At 41.8% G+C, this 19,084-nt stretch overlaps 1 protein-coding gene across 1 annotated transcript in view; it reads right to left on the reverse strand.

The window, feature by feature from the left end:
* The window catches only part of RFX8 (regulatory factor X8), a 31,679-nt gene extending 16,829 nt beyond the window's left edge, over nucleotides 1-14,850 (reverse strand). The window contains exons 1-8 of the mRNA XM_033051733.2: nucleotides 14,759-14,850; nucleotides 11,366-11,489; nucleotides 8,608-8,669; nucleotides 7,041-7,127; nucleotides 2,821-2,871; nucleotides 1,302-1,365; nucleotides 165-299; nucleotides 8-85 (exon numbers count right to left, since the gene is read on the reverse strand). Of these exons, the coding sequence (XP_032907624.2) occupies nucleotides 8-85; nucleotides 165-299; nucleotides 1,302-1,365; nucleotides 2,821-2,871; nucleotides 7,041-7,127; nucleotides 8,608-8,669; nucleotides 11,366-11,489; nucleotides 14,759-14,850 (693 nt within the window). The remainder of the gene's footprint in view (nucleotides 1-7; nucleotides 86-164; nucleotides 300-1,301; nucleotides 1,366-2,820; nucleotides 2,872-7,040; nucleotides 7,128-8,607; nucleotides 8,670-11,365; nucleotides 11,490-14,758) is intronic.
* Nucleotides 14,851-19,084: the final 4,234 nt, after the last annotated feature.

A 19,084-nucleotide genomic window follows, 5' to 3' on the forward strand; every position in this document is an offset into this window, starting at 1 on the left:
GGCATACCTTATCAAGCTTGGTCTCTCTCACCATTTGTAAAATAACTTGACAGTAGTTGTAGTAGTCATTGGCAAGCAGTGCAATCTGTTACCAAAAAGAGGGTACAAAATGATCTCACAGGAAAACAGCTAACTTGTTTTATGGCCACGTACTTTGAACGTACCATTTCATAGGGGTATGTCTCATTTTGTGCTTGCTCTCCAAAGAAGAACTGGTTGAAATCAGGAGAAAGGTAATGAAATGTCTCTTGTTCAGTCTTCAGATAAATGACAGATGGATAATACTGCAAATTCTTACTCTTGATCATCAAAATTTATTTTGGACAATAAAAAAAAAAAAGATTGCGATTACTTTATCAGTTTGGTATTTACTTCATCAGTAAATGTATTAAGTATTTTCTTGAAATTGTAGGATATGATTTTATAATAGGAGGGGTTTTTTTTAGAGAAATGTTTGTCTTTTTTTAGAAAGTAGGGGTGGGTGAATGAAACAAGAAGGGCTGCCAAAATATTTAAATCCTAAACTGTACACGAATTTCTTTTCAAAACCAGTAAATATTTAATGCTGTGCATATCTGCCATATGTATTTTCTATAGCACTCGTGTCACACTTGTAACCCCCTGGACAAGGCTGCAGATAAGGCTGTGCTGTGGGGACGACAGCACATTTCCCACTGGCTGTCATTGTCACAGCACTCACTACTGCACCCGAGCACTCAGTACAAGTCAGACATCCAGCCTCTCCTTTTTTCCTCCCTTTGGTCCATATCAGTTTGTTGCTCCTGCTCTGCTGGCTGACATCCAGCAAGGCTGGTGTCAGACCATAACAGCTCACTGAGGGGAGAGCTGCCACAGGTTAGTTTTACATCTGCCCTTTTCAGTGGGCAGAGATTGTGCTCTTTTTTCTTAATAATTTTCTAGTATTTAAATGCTTCTCATAACAATAAACTCTGAGCGTGTTGAAAAGGCACTGTCTCAACAGCGTGAGGGTCTGTTAATGTGGGCCTCAGGCAAGGAAGGTTGTTCCCCACTAACTCCCCTAATATTCAAAACCTGATCTGTCAGCCACAATTTCTGCTCTCAGTACAGACAAAATTATTTGAGCAGATATTAAGTCAACAAAAATATTTAGCTAATGGGTGAAATAGGAGTGGGAGAAGTAAGCTTGTAGTGAGATTTCACAGACCAAGATTATTTTGAAGAAGATGGGCTAGCTGTATTTCATCAGAGCATATTAGATAGCAGTTATAATTGAACACACAGATAGACATTTTGGTATGTCTGATCTATCTGAAACTCACTGTTCCTTTTTTTTGTTTATTCTTCTTGTAATCTGCTGCATTTTCAGAACTCCAGGAACTTCTGCTGTAAGAAAATATATAACAGAAAAAAATAAACAAACATTCAAAAACTCACTGATTTATTCTGCATTTACTAAGAAAATGAGCTCAAACTGGATAGACTACACTAGGTTGGAGAATTGTATTTGGGAAACAAACCCTGTTCCTTTTCCTATCATTTGGTAAACCCATGATTTTCTAACAAATCTGGGACCAACTTCTGAATTTTAAGATGAAACTGAAACATTCATTTTAATGACAATTGACCATTTAACAGTACAATGTTTTTGAACTTCTTGTACCAGAACCATAGGTTTGGATTTGTAGTAGCAGTTTGTTTGGAATGTTAATAACTATTACAAATATGAAAATAACAAAAACATTATAATCCTTTTGCTTAAGTTTCACAGTTGCTGCATTTTCTGCATCATACATAAGTTTAGATGGCATTTTGTTTCTGACTGCTTCCCATTTACTTTGCAAGTTGGCCATGGTGTTCCACAGTCAGAATTTACTTGGACGTGCAAAGGCTTGACCACTGTCTTGTTGCTGACAGCAGGCACAACAGGCTGTACTTTCTCCTAGCTCTCTCCTTGCCTGTTTTGTTGAGGCTAATGGTAGCAGAGGGAGAGGCAATGTTGCTTGTAAAAGGGACATGCTGTAGAAATTTGGTATCTCCAGTCAAGCCTCCATCTGCTGCTCACACCTGCTCCCTGTCTCCGAAGGCATTTCACGCTCAAGGGTCCTGTTGGGCTTGGCTGTTTGGAAGGGTTGCAGGCTATCTAATCAGACCCTGGGTTTCACTGCTGTCATGCATTACAAACCGGAGTAGCACCCTACATCCTGAAGGGACACAGGACAAAATGTAACAACTTCTCTGCCTGCAAACTCCAGCCACTGAAAATGCTTCCTCTCCACTCTCTGCCATCCACAGGACTGGCCCTTGCCACCTTTCCCTCTGCCCTACTCTGTGCCATGAAGGTTCTGCTCCAGCAAAACAGCCAATTTGGGCACAAAACAGCCAAGATGGGGCACAATATTCATGCTGAGTATGTTTGGTAGTGCTGGTGAGTCCTTCCCCCAAACATTTTAGAAGTGGTGCTGCACAAAGCAAACACACATAAGTAGAGAGGTTTCATAACGCTTCTTTCAAACAGGTCATTCCTGCAGATTTCTAAAACCTGTGAAATAAAATTAATGAACATTTTCCAGCCCCTGCTCTCCCTGAGAAGGCGGCCAGCTGTATCTTCTGCTGCTGCTGCTATGGCAACACATATCAGCATCGCTCGCCTCCAGTGCTTTGGTTCCCTCGGCAGCCTGGCTCCCCAGTCCCCTGACACAGGGACTCGAGGAGACACAAGGAGTCCTCTGTGCCCAGCAGCCAGCCAGGAGCTCAGTGATGGTTCAGTGCAAACACCTACAGAACGCTAACAAACAGTTCTGTGTGCTCCCACTGTTAGCAAAGGGGGCTGGGACTCACCTGGTGCCTGGCTGCACATCAGAGATGCTCACATCCCCCGGAGAGCAGTGCCTGGGTAGGGACAGAACACACAAAACAGGAGATGGGTGGGACAAGGGGAAAATGGGTGGCAAAAAAATCACAAGGAGTTTCACCATCTCTCTTGCAGAGTTTGGGCAACGTTATGGGGTGCTAAAATAGGAAATACAACAATGTGTATGAAATAAAGAATAACAGAAACACAAAGGGGAAGGACAAAAGAAAAATTAAAAGACGGAAAGTGGTGAATGTGCATGCTATTGACTGTCAGATTACACAGAGATTAGAAAAGTTAATTTGCTAGAAGCAAAATCAATTTTTTTAAATGAAAAAATAATAGGTTTGCTTCACTAGCCAGTCAGGAGCCTAAAGCTTGCTTTTTACTAGAGTCAAAAAAGCAGCTCTTATAGAACTAAAATTCAATGACATTTTTTATACACTGCTGCTGTACTCTGAGCCAGATCAGGTACCATTTTAGGGAGAGCTTGTTCTCAAAGCTCCCATTCCAAGAGGGAATATTGCAACACAAATCAGTAAACAACATATCCCCTCATGTCTGTAATACATTTGGAGACCTCATTGACTACAGTTGCATATATTTACAGTATTTTTCATAGCACCATCATCAGAGCTGGGTACACATATCTTCATAGAATTGGAGATTTCTAAATAAACCAATTTACAGGTGCTGTGTAAAACCATCCTCATCACTCCTTATTTGAATATATTCCAACCCTGACTTCCAACCTTATTTGAATATATTCCAACACACCCACTGACTATCAAAATGCAAACAACTTCTTTGAATTTAAAGGCAAACCATTATAATCTTACTGCCATTTCTGTGACACCAACAAGCATAGGTCCCAAACTGCCAGACCATGTCAGTTGCTGGCTATCATGGCCAAGAAATATCCTTGTCAGTAATCAGAAGGAGTGGTTCATAGTTTTGAAACCATTCTTTGCTTTGCCAGCCCACAGTCTGGATGGATGCTGTGGTCTCTCAGCTGGGCTCAGGGATTCACTTTCCTCTCTGGTAGGTGCGACAGCAAAAGCATCTGCATGTTGGATTTTATTCAGGCATGGGAGGGCGCAGTAGTCATTTAGGACACCTTCACTACTGAAACAGATATACCCAGCCTCTGCCTGAGGGAAATGGCAACAAGCCACAGAAGTTATCCCATTAGAGGGGTCTGGACAACAGACTGGCACTGGACTGCACTGAAATGGCACATTAAAAATCTTCACTCTGATTTGGAAATCTCCACACAAATACACTCTCAAAAATTGAGATTATAGGTGAAATACCCTGTTGTGTTTATATATATGATTACTTACATGAGAACATAATTTCTTCTTCAAGTTTTAATTATATTTTTTAAATTTCTATTTTTTAAGTTAAAAAAAATCTAGACTTTTCCATTGCTGGGTTTATCAGTTTTATTAGATCATGAAAAATTAACAGTGATTTCAAAAAGTACTGAACCCTACTGATAGGACAGTAAAGATGAGTTATTTCCTTCATGACTTAATTTCCATTTGTGTGGAGTTTTGCAAATTTTTTGCAATTAACTCACTTATTTAGTTGAAGCAGATACTTTTTTAGTATGTGACCTAATTATTTCTTTCAGAGTTATGCTACTCATCCTTCTCTGGCTGTGTTTTGTGCTTTTCTACCTCTTTCTCTATTTTCCTGCTGTGCTATGTGAGATAATAAGCAGTAATTGTAACACCCATCTGCCCAGGTGTTGTGGACCTGCATATTGGCTTGGGACAGGGACATGTTTCTGCATTTAGAGAGGAAGATGTTCTAATTTCAGCTGTCTGGCTTCACTCAACACCTTGTCTTCTAAAAATTTATTTCAATGAAGGAAGCATCAGACAAGATAATTTTATAGTTAAGGGACTTTTCTATTGCAGCTAGAAAGATGATCTTTGTCTGAATACAATCTTTATAGTTTGATTTTTTTTTAATCTGAAAAGTTATAGAATCATAGAATAGTTCGGTTTGTAAGGGATCATCAAGGATTATCCTGCTCAACCCCCCTGGCATGGACAGGGGCACCTTCCATTAGGCCAGGCTGGTCAAAGCCCCATCCAACCTGGCTTTGAACACTTCCAGGGATGGAGCATCCACAGCTTCTCTGGGCAACCTGTTACTGAGCCCCACCACCCTCAATGAAAAGAATTTCTTCCTAATATCCAGTCAAAGCCTACCCTCTTTCAGTACAAAGTCTTCCCCCAGCTCTCCTGTAGGCTCCCTTTAGGTACTGGAAGGTGCTTGTAAAATCTCCCTAGAGCCTTCTTTTCTCCAGGCTGAAGAACACAAACTCTCTGCCTTTTCTCAGTAGGACAGGTATTTATCTTAAGAATCAATATCCAGATCAGTAGGGCTGGCTGATGTCAGCCCTTTCCCTGGAATGTACATCCTATTCCTTGCAGTCAGGGCAGCAGCTCTCATTGCTAAGCATGACCTACAGGGTGTTCCCCAGCACATAGAGGGGATGGCTCATTTCCATGAGGATGGACAAAGATAGAGGCTGTGCTGGCATATGTGGTGTGGCTAAAGTCCTTCTTTCTGCACCTGCCCCAAATTCAGCTAACATTGCTTCTTTGGTTCCTCCTACTTTATAATTTTTTTCCCTCGTGTTTCTACATTGGGAGGGAAAAAGAGCAACAATTGAAATTTTTCTGTTCTCTTAGTTCTCATATGACCAGAACCATCAGCTTTCCTTTTATGCCCATCAAAATTGCTACTTTTAAATGATGCTGTAGGAAAACACCTTCCTTTCCCTGGAGAGGAAACACCAGAAGAGACTTAGCTAGAGACCTGGAATATCCCTTAAACAGTGGACAAGACCTTTCCTCATTGTTGGTGTCAAACTTTAGGCCTTTTCTGGGTATACAGAGGAAGGAAAAGGTATCACTTCAGTAAGCGTGACACAGCAAACCAGCCTCAAATTTCCTATGAATAATTTGTTCAGTCTCACAACAACAGACTGCCAATCAATCATCTACAGAACCTGATCCTCTGTCCTGTCTCAACATTTACCCTTGTCCCTCTATGGACTTCTGCAACATTACCTGCCATAAAATCTGTGAAGAAAGGCAACCAACCCATGTGTGTAATTTTCCTGTGTTCTTCCAAAGCAAGCATTCAATTAAGTAAATATTATATAAAATATCACTGAAACAGTTTCAGCATCACCAGATATCTGGGTCCTTATAAGCCCCTAGCATTCATGCCATAGAATAATGCTGTATCTCCATAATAAAGAATGGAAACTTAATTACAGAATTTACCCTTATACACACTAAAGTAAGTACAAGACTGTAAGAGAATGAGGATACAAACCTGATCTTCAAAGTTCAAGGCACAGACTGCACCTAATTTGTTTCTTCAGAGTAAAGGAGTGGGGTTATATGTTTTTCTTTTGGTTTTTTGTTTGTTTCTGGGTTTTGTTTTTGTTTGTTTGTTTGTTTGTTATCCTGGGAAGAAATTCAAGCTTGTGTTTTGTTTATCTCAACCATGAGCTCAACCATGAGAATTCTTCTTCTCCTGCCCACAACATGCTCCTGTCTACTCTTTAACCTACCATAGTATCTTACATTCATTTTAGGCTTTTCAGTTTTGCAAACAATTTTTACTTGTCTTATACATTTTCTTACTGATGTTCTCTTACAAGAGGTTATTTTAAAATCTGATCTTTTAAAACCAAGTGAAAGAAGTGTTTTTGAAGTACGGTTTCAAGTAGTAAAAATCCCAGATAACATGACTGTGTGTAGGACTCTTCAAAACAGCACAGTCATTTATACTTTGATACATTTCTTCAGCCTACTGTTTAATGAGGAAGGTGATAGAATGTCAAGAAGCCATTTCAATACTTTTTTTTGACCTCCCATTTAGAGTCTCAGTATATTAAGCCCTTCTTTTAGGTTCAGCATGAGTTTCTGCTCTTAAGATCTACACGGCTAAAATGACCAATTTTAGGAAGTCTAATTAGGCAGTGTCTGTTTCCAAAATGCAGCTTGTCTATTAGAGCACAGCACTTAATGGCACAGCACTTTCATAGTGTCTATAATGAGAAGAAAAATATAATGCTACTGTCAGTGTTCAAAAGATGATTTACAGATTTTCATGGACAGAAAACATACAGACTGTCATGTGACATTTTTTGATTAAAACATTTTAAAAAACAAACCTGAGATAATTTTGTTCATACAGAAGACAGCAAAAACGTGCATAAAAGGAAGACTCCTTCTTGATAGCTATTCCATCATAATGATATCTAGAAAATTAAAAAATATGAACTGTATGATTTTCAACAAATCAGCAAATAATTCATAATCGTTTTTTGAAAGCAGATGATTATTCTAGTTAACCAAGAAAAGATCAGTAGGAAAATCTATATTTGTTTTTTAAATTCTGTTGAATGTTAGTTTTCCCAAACAGAAAATAATTACACAAACTTTTTACAAACTCTTTTTAATAGTTTTTGTCCTGCAATGATACTCTAAATGCTCTTCTAAATGAAATAAAACTTAAGCCAGTGAATGGAGTGCCTCAGATTTGTATAGGACACTTAGTGAAGCCAGACTTAGCAGACAGAGGTCCCCATATCCCCACGGAAGTTGAAGGACAGTGCAGCTGTTCCTTGTCCATTTACAGTAGCTCAGTGACTGGGTGGCCCATCAGCGTCAGGGCAAGCTAAAACTCAAGCAAACTGCCAGACCTTCTCTAATATTTATTTGAGCTCAGTGAGCAACAGAGCCACCACCTCTGCTACCAAGGTGATACCAGCTGGCTCCTCCCAGCCTGGGCCACCAGGAGCCAGGGGAGCAGTGCCATGGTTTGGAGCCACCTGCAGCCAGGAGCAGGTGACCTTCTGCTGATGGGAAGGGCATGGAGGTTATCCAACACCATCCCAAATCCTGTCTGCTGTGAGGAGTGTCTGAGGTGAGGCACTCCCAAAGTAAAGGATCTTCTGGCTCAAGCTGATAGCAAGTCCAGACTAGTGGAGACAAGTCACAGATCAAGTAAGGGCTTTGTTCTCAAAGCCCATACTTGACAGCTACACAAAATGCTTGTCAAATTATTCAATGACCTTAAAACATCCCTTTTCCTAGTCTGGATGTTCAGCCTGTGAGTATAACTTTGGATATGAAAAAGCATCAAACTCTCCATGCTCTAGAATAGAGGGAAGGAAAAAGAAATGACATTTAGGAGGAGGACCTGAAGCTGTCTGATTTAAATTGTACAGCATAGTCTGATTTGAAACTGTACAGCATTTCCACTGACCATCAGTGTATGCTGGGTCACTCCATGGATGTGTGCAAGGACAAAAAGCACAATATAGACATTCAGCATGGCTGCCACCCCTGTGCATCCCAGAGCCAGTCTTTGCTGGCCTAGCGATGCAGTGTCTGAAGAGCTCTCAGTAAGGCTGTGATGTCCGGCAGATGCTTCATGCAAACCATGCTGTTAATAGCCAGTACAAACTGGAGCACTAAGGTCTTTTAAAAAGCACTCCCATCTGGAATTCATGCCTTACCAAAGCAGATCTGATGTGGTGATTTTCATGGAATTAACTCTATTTGAATGTCCTTGGTTACACCATTAATTACTCTGGATCTTGTGTTGTGTTACAGACTTGGAAACAACAATTCAGCTGCCATATTAAAGTGTTGGGGCTGAAAAGTCAGCCACTTTAAAATTTTATTAGAATAGTTATAAATATCATTTTCAAAGAAAGGACACAAACCCAGTACCTGATACTCCCTGCTGTGGTTCGCTTTCTTGTCACCAGGCCTGGGAAAACTAACTGAATAAGCTGTATAAACAAACAGAAATTAGAGATACTTGGAAAATTCATTCTAATATGCAAAAATGTATCTGGCACACTTTTTTGTCTTTAATCACTTTGTTTGCTTTTCATCCTTTCCAGGTTACCTGTTCTTACCTGACGAGCGGTAACTGAACTAAACTCAATCAGGCGCTTGTGAATCCAAGGCTAAGTAATTTAAGGGATTACCTCTCTCAGGTAGGATTTTTTTAATAGTTTGCACTAGAAAATAGTGCTCACACCAAGAGACGCACTACAGCCAGGGCAGGATCAATCAACTGGGGAAACTTGAAGGTGCCCTGATGGTCCCATACTCTTCCAGACCTTATTCATTTAGAAGCCTTATTCATTTAAGAAGGACTTACACAAGGGGGCCCACCTCCCCACTTACTCTTGGAAGGTGTACTGACAGGATAGGGCCAGACTTATCTGTCCTAAAAGGACCTGAATCATCAAGCTGCAAAGCAACCTTTTGACCACCGTGGTGGTGTGAACTGAGGTCATGCTGCATCTGTCAAGCTTGGGCTCTACAGTCTAATTAGATGCTGCCAGGGCAATAATCCACTACGGTTATTCTGCATGAGCTGTCCTGTGAAGACAGGGACTACCTCAGGACACCTTGGTCCAGGACTAACCCAGGACACTCTAATATTCCCAATATAGCGGGATCAGATGGTTTAAACCCTGTTAGTGAGGAGTGAGAGGAGTCTCCACTCAGCAGCACAAAGCTTGGACTCTGTGCACAGTGTGCTGTTAGTCCAAAGGCCTGATAAAGGACTCATCAACACTCACTTCTAGTTTTTATGATAGACCTGTTCACTGCATGTTTCTGTATGCCCGCCCCAGCTGCTCCCTTTCTCAAATTGATAGTTTATCAAAATCCAATTTTTCTAAAAGGACAGTCTATGAAACATGGGCTTCTGTGGCACAAGACATATCCTTCCTCCTGTTGCCGTTTCTTACAGAGACAGTGATGAATTTGGGCAGAGGGATAAGGCAGATGAGGTTAGTAGCGTCTTCAATCACCATAGTTTGATCCACATGGGGCTGGACTGCAAAAGCCCTTGCAGTCCCCACACATGGAGCACAGACAGATTACTACAGCTTGGTAAATTATTAATAGCTCAGCCCATTATAGGCTGTGGTAACTGATTACACATGCACTCAGGTTAAACCAGGATTGCTGCAGTTCCTGCTCTCCTCGTCTTCTGCTACAAGGTCCATTCTCTTGCTGCAGAAGGACAGATCATTCCAAGGCACTGGGGAGCTGCTTTGGGACGTGTCAACTTGCACTGCAACACACTGGGTTGGTTGAGGCTGGGAGCAAATAGTTGCAAACACCAGCCCACAGCAGCTCTGGCTCAGCAGCTCTTGCATGTGACCAGACTCACGCTTCACCTGCCCCAGCTCAAACTAAAATACATTAAGGTAAACCACACAAAGGCTTTGCTGACTGTGGTAACTCAGCCCTGCTGGAGCACTGGAAGGGTACAGGCAGCACAGGATGAATCTCATCTACACAGCTACAAGGCAGAGAAGTTTAAGATAGTTGCTGCAGACTACGTAATCAATGGGAAAAAACAAATGGCAGTTCGGAGGCCCCTTTCATCTTAGCTGTCTGAGGTGACTCATTTAGTGGGAAGAAACATGTGTAACTACTTATTTCTCTCCAGTGGCTACCTAGAGATTTTTAAGATGACAAGCTTCATGACCAATGTCTATGCTGAGCCAGGCAAAATCTACCCACGGTCTTAGCTGATGGGTGATGATCCATTAAGCTGTGTAATAAATCACACCGGATCACTCACTCAAATATTAATTTTAAGCAAAAGTGATTTAATTTAGTAAAAAAAATTAGATTCAACTGAATTGAGATAAATGATTCCTAGAATGGGGTTAGCCACACAAATGAAATTGACTTCAGGTACAACTTGTACTTAAATTATTTTGGGCTTTTGTTAAAACAATGCTTAGTAGCTCTTACTATGGGAATTAATAGATGGTTAGCCACGAAAAATAGAAAGTTCTGAAGTCTGAAAAACAAGTCTTGAACAAAAAATAATCACAAGGCTATCTTCCTTAATTTGTTAAAAAAGGTTGAATAGCTGTGGGTGCTGATTGCAATTGGGATTTCTAAGTGTTAATTGTTCCATGGGTTGTATAAACCTCTATGTAATAGAAAAGTGGAACTATTAGAAGGAGATTCAGTTCTACATCTGCATTTGTTTTGCTTGGATGATTCTGCAACAATTTTTAGGGTATGTTTGGAACAAAATCTCCTCAAGTATACTGAAAAGGGAAAGTATAAAATTATGTAACAATCGAAGGTATCTTTTAAAGACAGAAGAATCATCTCCTTGGAATGAGTTGTGTAACTTTCTGCTGTTAGAAAACTGTTAAACTTTCTAAAATATATTGGTAAAAGAAATCTTTGCTAGTGTATCATACACCAGTTCCCTGAAGAAAATAAACTCCATCCCAAACAATACTCTTTCCTCTGATACAAATACATCCACATGAAGGTTTGGCAGAAATACATTAAAAACCACACAAGCATAATTAATTACACATTCATTCTTCTCTGTGATTTAATATCTTTTGATATACGGTGTGTATAGTTGATGATCAGGCTTTCTCTTTAGGCATTCCTACTTCTTATGTTGTATGTCCTATCTACTCTGTACCTTTCCAAAGGTGGATGGATGTACTTGAATCTTGAAATCTGGATTGCAGGTTTCAATATACAGCTCATATAGTAGCCGACAGGGTACAGTGCATCCTCCACACAAATAGAAATTATCAGCTAGCCTTTAAAACAAAAATCAGCAATTGGTTTATGTCAGAGTTAGAAGAAAGAACTGCAAGATTTACAGTGAACACTGCAAAAGTCACTCTGATTTTATAGAAACATAGAAGCAAAAAGAGCTACTTCCATTGTGTTAATCTGTATCCTGGGAAACAATATCTTTTCATATAAATATATATGTATACTCTCAATTTATTTTCAACTTTTAAAGCCCTATTTTTCTTGTTTTCAACATGTAAGAGAGAGTCTGCTAAGAAATTAACCAGTTTCCATAATTTTTAAATTAAAACAATACAACTTAGTAATACCATTATGACATTAACACCAATACAGACAGTATTAGAATTTCTCAAATGCAAAATGTTGTTACATCAGAGGATCTAACTTTGGTCTTCTAAATAGAAAGGTATCCATACACAAAAATAAAAATATGAGCATTTTCCACCTGAAATGTGCAATATGGTATTTTGGGACAGAGTGCACAAACTATAAAGGACCCCATTCTGTTTTCATATAACCGCGCTGATTTTAGGATAAGTTTAATAGGAGAACAGAATTTTAATTTACAGTTCCTATATAACAGAACTGACAGACCTGAAACAGGCTTAGGTGTTTAAATATCCATCCTTTCACCAAATCCCTGATTCATCCTACTAATCAGAGTGGTCATAGTCAAGTAAATGCAGCTACTTGTGTGAATAAGGTGAGGAAAATGTAAACTTGATTAATTATTAGCCTAAAATATTACCTTCACCAAGAAAGAAATTATCTTTAACTATAAAATAATGCCAATGATTTCGATGTCAGAAGATAACAGGTTACAGTACAAATATGGGACCAAAGCTGAAGCAAAGGAGCAGAGAGATTAATTTTCAAAGCATGACACACTGCTTGTATCACGGTGGTTTCTTGCTCTGTTTCCGTTCCACCAAATTATTTATGCATATTTAATTAATTTATCAGCTTAATGCTAGTGCATCGCAGTGCAGTTACTCATTGTGTCTTTACTGACAATCAAGTTGATTGGGAAAGCAGACTTTTCCCATTCACTGGGTGTGATAGGTCAGTTGGATTTTAAATCAGCATCCTCTGTTTTAGTACCCTGATTTCAGGCAACCTAGTTGTTTCTCTTAGTTACTTTGGCAGTAGACAGTGGATAAGGTCTACAGCAAATTGGCTTGCTAGAACAGACTGAGCAAGAATATGGTCTCTGTGCAGCTTGATGATGTTTACCTCGAGTTATTTGTTCCTCCTCCCCTTTTTCCATTGAAGAATGCCATCTGCTTCCTCCAGCTTTCCTTCTCCCTAGCAAATGACCCCCAAATGCCTCACTTATACCTCCTTGAAGACCATCTCCTCACCCAGCAACCCAAGAGCTCTCTGCCAGCTCCCTGCTGGGCTCCCTGCCAGCTCCTCACCACCTCCAGCCCCACCATCTAACAGCAAGGGCTTCATGGCTAGACCTGAGCAGGAACCTGCACCCAAAGATGAGGGATCTGCTGCTCTAATGGGGTATTTCCTCAGCAGGCTACAAGGTAAATGAAATTTATTCTACATAAGAATCCTGATGAGCTCTGCCTCCCAGCAGGCAGAAATTATTTTTCTTCTAGAGCATCTCAAAACCCTTCAGAATTGAGCAGTCTCAGAGGAGATTAATCTTAAGTTCAAATTCATCCCTAATATAACACCGCAAGAGTCATTGGAAGTGCATCAGAAATTAATTCATGTTCCAGTAGCTGGTTTCTGCCAATAGCTTTTCCTTAGCATTTAACTACTTAGTGACAAAGTATTTGGGAATTCCATTTTGTGAATTTTTTGTCTATTAAGCTGCCAGTCTTTTTCAAATAGTAAGTCAAACACCTTCTTAGTGCTGACTCATAATGCAAAAATATTTCCATCAGGAAAACAATCCACACAGAAAAGAGCACAGTACTCTTCTTCTTGCTTATTAGCCCCAAGGTTTTAAATTCTGAGTTTTTATGGCATGCATCAAAACAAAACTGTGAATAAAGACAAAAAAATCAAAAGTATGCATGGCAAGGGAGAAATGTAGAGGTTAAAGAAAAAGCACAAGGTAAAGACCTCCTCCGTTTATCTACTGTGTATCCACACACTGTGTAGGGTTTTTTTATCTGATTGATCTTAGGACCTCACATAGACTCCAAATGTTTAAGGTTTGCCACCCTATTCTATGTGAACCTTCAGCATCCAGGCCATTATACAGGTCGGCAAGTCTGATGTTAAAACTATTTCTGGACCAAAATCTGGTTTGCTATTGAAGTGCACTAACCATAAAATGAAGCTGAACATTTAAAATTTTTCAAAATATGAAAAGAAGGTTGTCATGATGAAAAAAAGTCATTAGTTCATCCTTTCAAGGATTGCTTATGATTCAGTTTAATGTTGTGTCTCAGACCTGTTGGATGAATGACCTTGTACGAATTTCTTCCTTTAGTCCTTTTAAAATGGGTACCTATATCACAGTGAAAACACAGACTAGCTCCCACTGCTCAACTACGTCTGACAGGGAGAAGAAAATTATTTGAGATTACTTGCTGACAAGTTTTAAGTTTGTATGTGTTGTTACTGTTTCACAAAAGCTTCTACATTATTTACTAGCAGGACTCGCCTCTCTTTGAGGAGAGAAGTAAACCTTGGTTTCTCTTTGGCTGTCACATGGTAGATGATGCTCTTCTTGAAGCACAAGAAAACACATGGTGACAACCCTCCTCCACTACACAAAGCGTCTTATTAAGGAGTTCAACCTTCAGCTCAGGAAAAAATAACCTTGGAGAAAACACCCAGCGTCAATCACCTCAAGTGCCAGAGTGCCACCTGCTCTCAGCCACCTGGGTGCTGTGAGAGCCCACCAGGCACGAGTGATGGGGCCAGGGAGATCCTCGACAGCTGCCCTACCATCACACCGAGCGCATGGCTGCCAGGAGCCAGATCCCAGCCAGTGGGCAGGTTGAGACAAAATCCCATTTCCCCATGTCAAACCAACTCCATATCACTAAGGCTTGTGGCAGAAGATGATCTTCCAGGAACATTTCCCTGCTTTCTTGGTATCGTTTATGCATCACCATGATGATGGGACCTTTGCAGCAAACCACACTCTTGCCCTACGATACCCCGAGAAGAGTGGAAAGCAGGACTCCTCCACTCCCGGTGGCAAGGCGGATCCTGCGAACCCCCCGGCAAGGCAGGGACACCTCCCGCTCCATCCTCAGCCACGGCCCGTCCCCCGCAGCGGGCAGGGCACAGCACGCACCATTGCAGCACGGGGAGGTAGGTGAGGGACGTGGGGCCGAAATAGGCCATCTCGGCCGGCTCCGGGACGGGCGGCTGTTCCGAGTCGTCCATTGGGACCGGGATGGAGGCGCCGGGGCCGCTGCGTGCCGGGGCCGTCGGGTAACGGACGGCGGGTAACGGACCCGGCCCGCGCCTGTCCCGTGCGTGTCCCGCGCCTGCCCCGCGCCTGTCCCGCGCACAGCCCCGCGCCTGTCCCGTGCGTGTCCCGCGCCTGTCCCGTGCCTGCCCCGCGCCCGGCCCGCGCGTGCCCCGGGCCTGGCCGGCGCGTGCCCCGCGCCTGGCCCGCACGGCCCCTCATGGCCCCGCACACCGCCCTGCACGGCTCCGCACAGCCCCGCGTCTGTCCCGCACCACCTCCGCACAGCCCCATAGCCCCGCACAGCCCCGCGTCTGTCCCGCGCCACCTCTGCACAGCCCCATAGCCCCGCGCCTGTCCCGCGCCTCCTCCGCACAGCCCCATAGCCCCGCACAGCCCCGTGCCTGTCCCGCACGGCCCCGCACGGCCCCGCTCCTTCCCCGCCCCGCTCCTCGGCGCTTCCCGCAGGGGTTTCTGCGCCCTGCGGAGAGCTGGGGGAGCCGCGGCCCCGGTGCGAAGGGCAGGCGCCACGCGGCATTCCTGGAGCCCGCTGCTCTGCCGCCAGATGGGGTTTTCGGGTAGGAACTGCAGGCAAGAAGAGGAATTCTGCCCTAATCGGAAAGCGGTGTAAATGGCCGATCGTGCGGCGGCACTTGTGAATATCTCCTAGTGGCAGGAGAAGAGGGAATAGCTTAAAACTAAGAGTAGGTTTAGACTACGTGTTAGGAAAAAATCCTTTACTGTGAGGGTGGTGAGGCGCTGGCCCAGGTTGCCCGGAGAAGCTGTGGATTCAAGGCCAGGTTAGATGGGGCTTCGAGCAGCCTGGTCTGGTGGAAGGTGTCACTGCCCGTGGCAGAGGAGGCTGGAACTCTTTATGGTCCCTTCCAACCAGGCCATTCTATGATTCCACGTTTCTCTGATGATTAGTGCCACCTCAGAAGGTTTTGCACATCTTAAAAGCCTTGCTTTCAGAGTTTTCAACAGGAATGCTGCAAACTCCCATAATTGTTTAATTTCTCTTTGATACAGACAGATGAAAGGTCTGTCTGCTCTGCTGAAACCCTGTAAGCACTTTTCCATCACAAGTATCCATTATGCAAAATGAGCTTTGCTGCCATGTGACTGACAAACATAAATTATGTATGGCTAGAGCATCTAAAAGCTTACTCGTTCATGGCTTTGGGTTACATCAGAGCTCAGCTTCTCAGAAACTCCCACAGCTCCCTCCTGTTAATTAGCTTCCTGAAATCCCCATGTATGACACAGTCTGGCTTGCTTCCTTCGTTATGACAGTTTGACCAAAGCCAACACGTTGGTAGAGAGCAGTATTGAAGTGGGGGTAGGGAGCACGACACCAGGAAAGGGAATTTAAAGTGGCAGGTTACTGGTTTTTTGGTCCCTTGCTGTATCTTGTTTTTGAGGAGCAGTGCACACAGATGTCATGTATGGTACAGGCTGCTTTGAATCTGTGAAGCCTCATGCTGTGCTGAGAAGCCCATGGGAAGATGACGTTCACTCAAGGGCCCCTGAACCAAAGCCTTGAAAATGGTGTCTGCCAAAAACACAGGTTAGTGTTAGTATGTGCATTGTAACCAGTACAGTCTGCCATCAATAACTGTATTTAATGGCTGATTGTGGAAGCTTCCTTCAGTAGCTGCAGCTTTTGGTCTTGATTTTGCATGTCTGCAATCTCCTGACCTCCTCTGCAGCACATTTAAGTTAGACAGCAAATACCCCTGCAAATACTATAGAGCAAAAGCTTTCTTGGTTTGAAGTAGTTGTAAGAACTAACAAGCTGTTGTAAGAACTAATAACAGTGATATTGCAGCAGCTGTGACACTTGTGTGGTGCTGCCATGTAAGCACTCCCAGAGCTTCTGCAGCAGGTCTGGCAGTCGATGCTGCCTGGGACACTCACTGCCAGTTCAGGTGTGCCTCTCCATTCTGCACTCAGAGCAGTGCCCTGGTCACAGTTCTCAATGTTCATGACCAACAACTGACTTTTTGGGACTATCTGAAGCTCTGCACAGTGGAGTTCCCTAGGCCCAAAGACACCTTAGCAGGAGAAATCCCAAAGAAATATTTACAGCTTAGCTAAAACTGTAGAATAGTAAATAGAATATTACTGTGGTAGCAGACTGGAGTAAGGGAAATGACATAGATCAGAAAGTCTCTGGAGAGCACCTAATACTCAGAAAGGTTTTGATGGAAAGAAGCAAATGCTGCACAAAAAAAACCTGTCCAGTTACTGTCCATGGCTTAAGAGATACCAATTAGGTCACAGCATTTTTCCTGCCCAGTTTGCAGATAATGAGATAGACAGATCTGTGTGCTGTTCAGGTCTTGACATACTTTTATTTGATTAGGCTTTCCCATTTTTTTTCCAAAAAAAGACTCTTTATCTTTCAGAGAATTCTAACAGTAATATTTGTTTGTTTGATTTGTTGGTTGGTTGGGTATTTTTTTTTGTTTGTTTTATTTTGTTTTTGGTTTTTTGGGGGGGCAGGGGATGTGGTGGGGAGGGGAGTGAGTGGGAGAGAAGGGAGATTCTGACTTTAAATGCCAGGCTGTTAGTACAATTTGCTTGAAAACCTGAAGTCAGTCTCTTCAGTTTAAACCAGTCACATTGGACTGCTGAATATAGATTAGGTCAAGCTGTAGTAAGTCTTTATTCTTGCATAAGCTGAAAGCTGCAAAGCTCTTTATTGCTGTCATGGACATACTCCTTGCATAAAATTACAGAGTATATAATGAACAGGCACTTTGACTGAAAAAAGATTTGGTATAAAATTAGGAGTATGGTTGAACAGATTAAAAGGTGTACAAAAAAGCTTCCTTCCTCTGACTTTCACCCATAACTGGGACAAATTTAAACCAAACTTTGAGGTAATAGACATCTCCAAAACCTTGTAAGGAGTGTCTTTAGCACAAAATTGTCCATTCAGATTACTGTCTGTACTCAGCTCCCCCATCCAATATTCAAGAGAAGATTTGGATACCTTGGGAGATTTGGATGCCTTGTAAGGTAAACAGATTATGTAAGAGCTCTTGCTGGTGACAGCTGTCTTGTAAAGGCAAGTGCTAACATTTCTCAGATATTTACAGTTTTAAAAATAAATGTTCTATAAGATTTTTTAATACTTAAGCAAAAATATGTATGAAAAAATCATTAAAGCAAGTGAATCTACTACAGCTTCCACCACTACCAGTAGCAATGAACATATGTGACTATAGTAAATTGTATGTTTTCCCTAGAGCTGCAAAAGCCTGAAGGGTATTTATTGCATTCATTCACATGTAGGAAGGAATGGGTAAAAGAGCTTGAAAAGGAAAATAAAAAATACAAATCCTTCCCTCATACCCACCAAACCAAGGTCCTGCAGCAACATATCATTAATTTTTCCATATGAGAAGTTAAAAAAATTGGGTCACTCTTAGTGTAAGGGACCCATTGGACAAAGGCAAATATCCCAGTTTAAGAAATGTGTCAGTACATTTTACTGGTTTGGCATTTGTTTGTTTGTTTGTGGTTTTTTTTATCTCTAATAGTTGACCTGCCAGGGACAAAATTACATCTGTGCAAGGGTTTACTCATTTTCACTTCCTTTGAGATCTGAATAATGCCAAAGATCAGGCACTACCTAAATCTGATCAGTCTACTATGAGCAGAGATCTTCAGCCATAATTATCTTTCCAACTTTGGTTTGAAATAGATCACTTGAAAGAATCAAACAAATACAAAATTTAGTTCTAGTTGTGTAATGACATTTGAAACAGCAGCAAAAACAAAACAGGATTGCAACCACCTTCTCCTTAAGTGTAATGCTTTAACATTATAGAACTGTGTCCTTGACAAACCATGCGCTTGGACATGAATGCACATGAGACATGAGGAAGAGGAATGCTCCTCTCCCAAGTGCCTATGGCATGTGAACTCTTTCGTGTATGAAAATCCAATTCAGCAAAACATGTCAGCATGTTTGTAAGACTGCTTCATTTCAGCAAAGCATTTAAGAATGTGCTTAAATTTAAATATGTACTTGGCTGAATCGTTCTGCTGAGTGGGGATTGATGGCTGAATGGAGGCATTAAACATTAATGAGAGAGCTGGGAACACAAAATAATATGTAAATTGGGATGTGTCCTGTCATGACTAGAATAAACTGATTCAAACAATGCAATCATTGCATGACTAAGATCTCTTGAAAGA

This window comes from Catharus ustulatus, chromosome 2 (genome assembly GCF_009819885.2).
Source record: "Catharus ustulatus isolate bCatUst1 chromosome 2, bCatUst1.pri.v2, whole genome shotgun sequence".
In the NCBI taxonomy this organism is placed as follows: domain Eukaryota; kingdom Metazoa; phylum Chordata; class Aves; order Passeriformes; family Turdidae; genus Catharus; species Catharus ustulatus.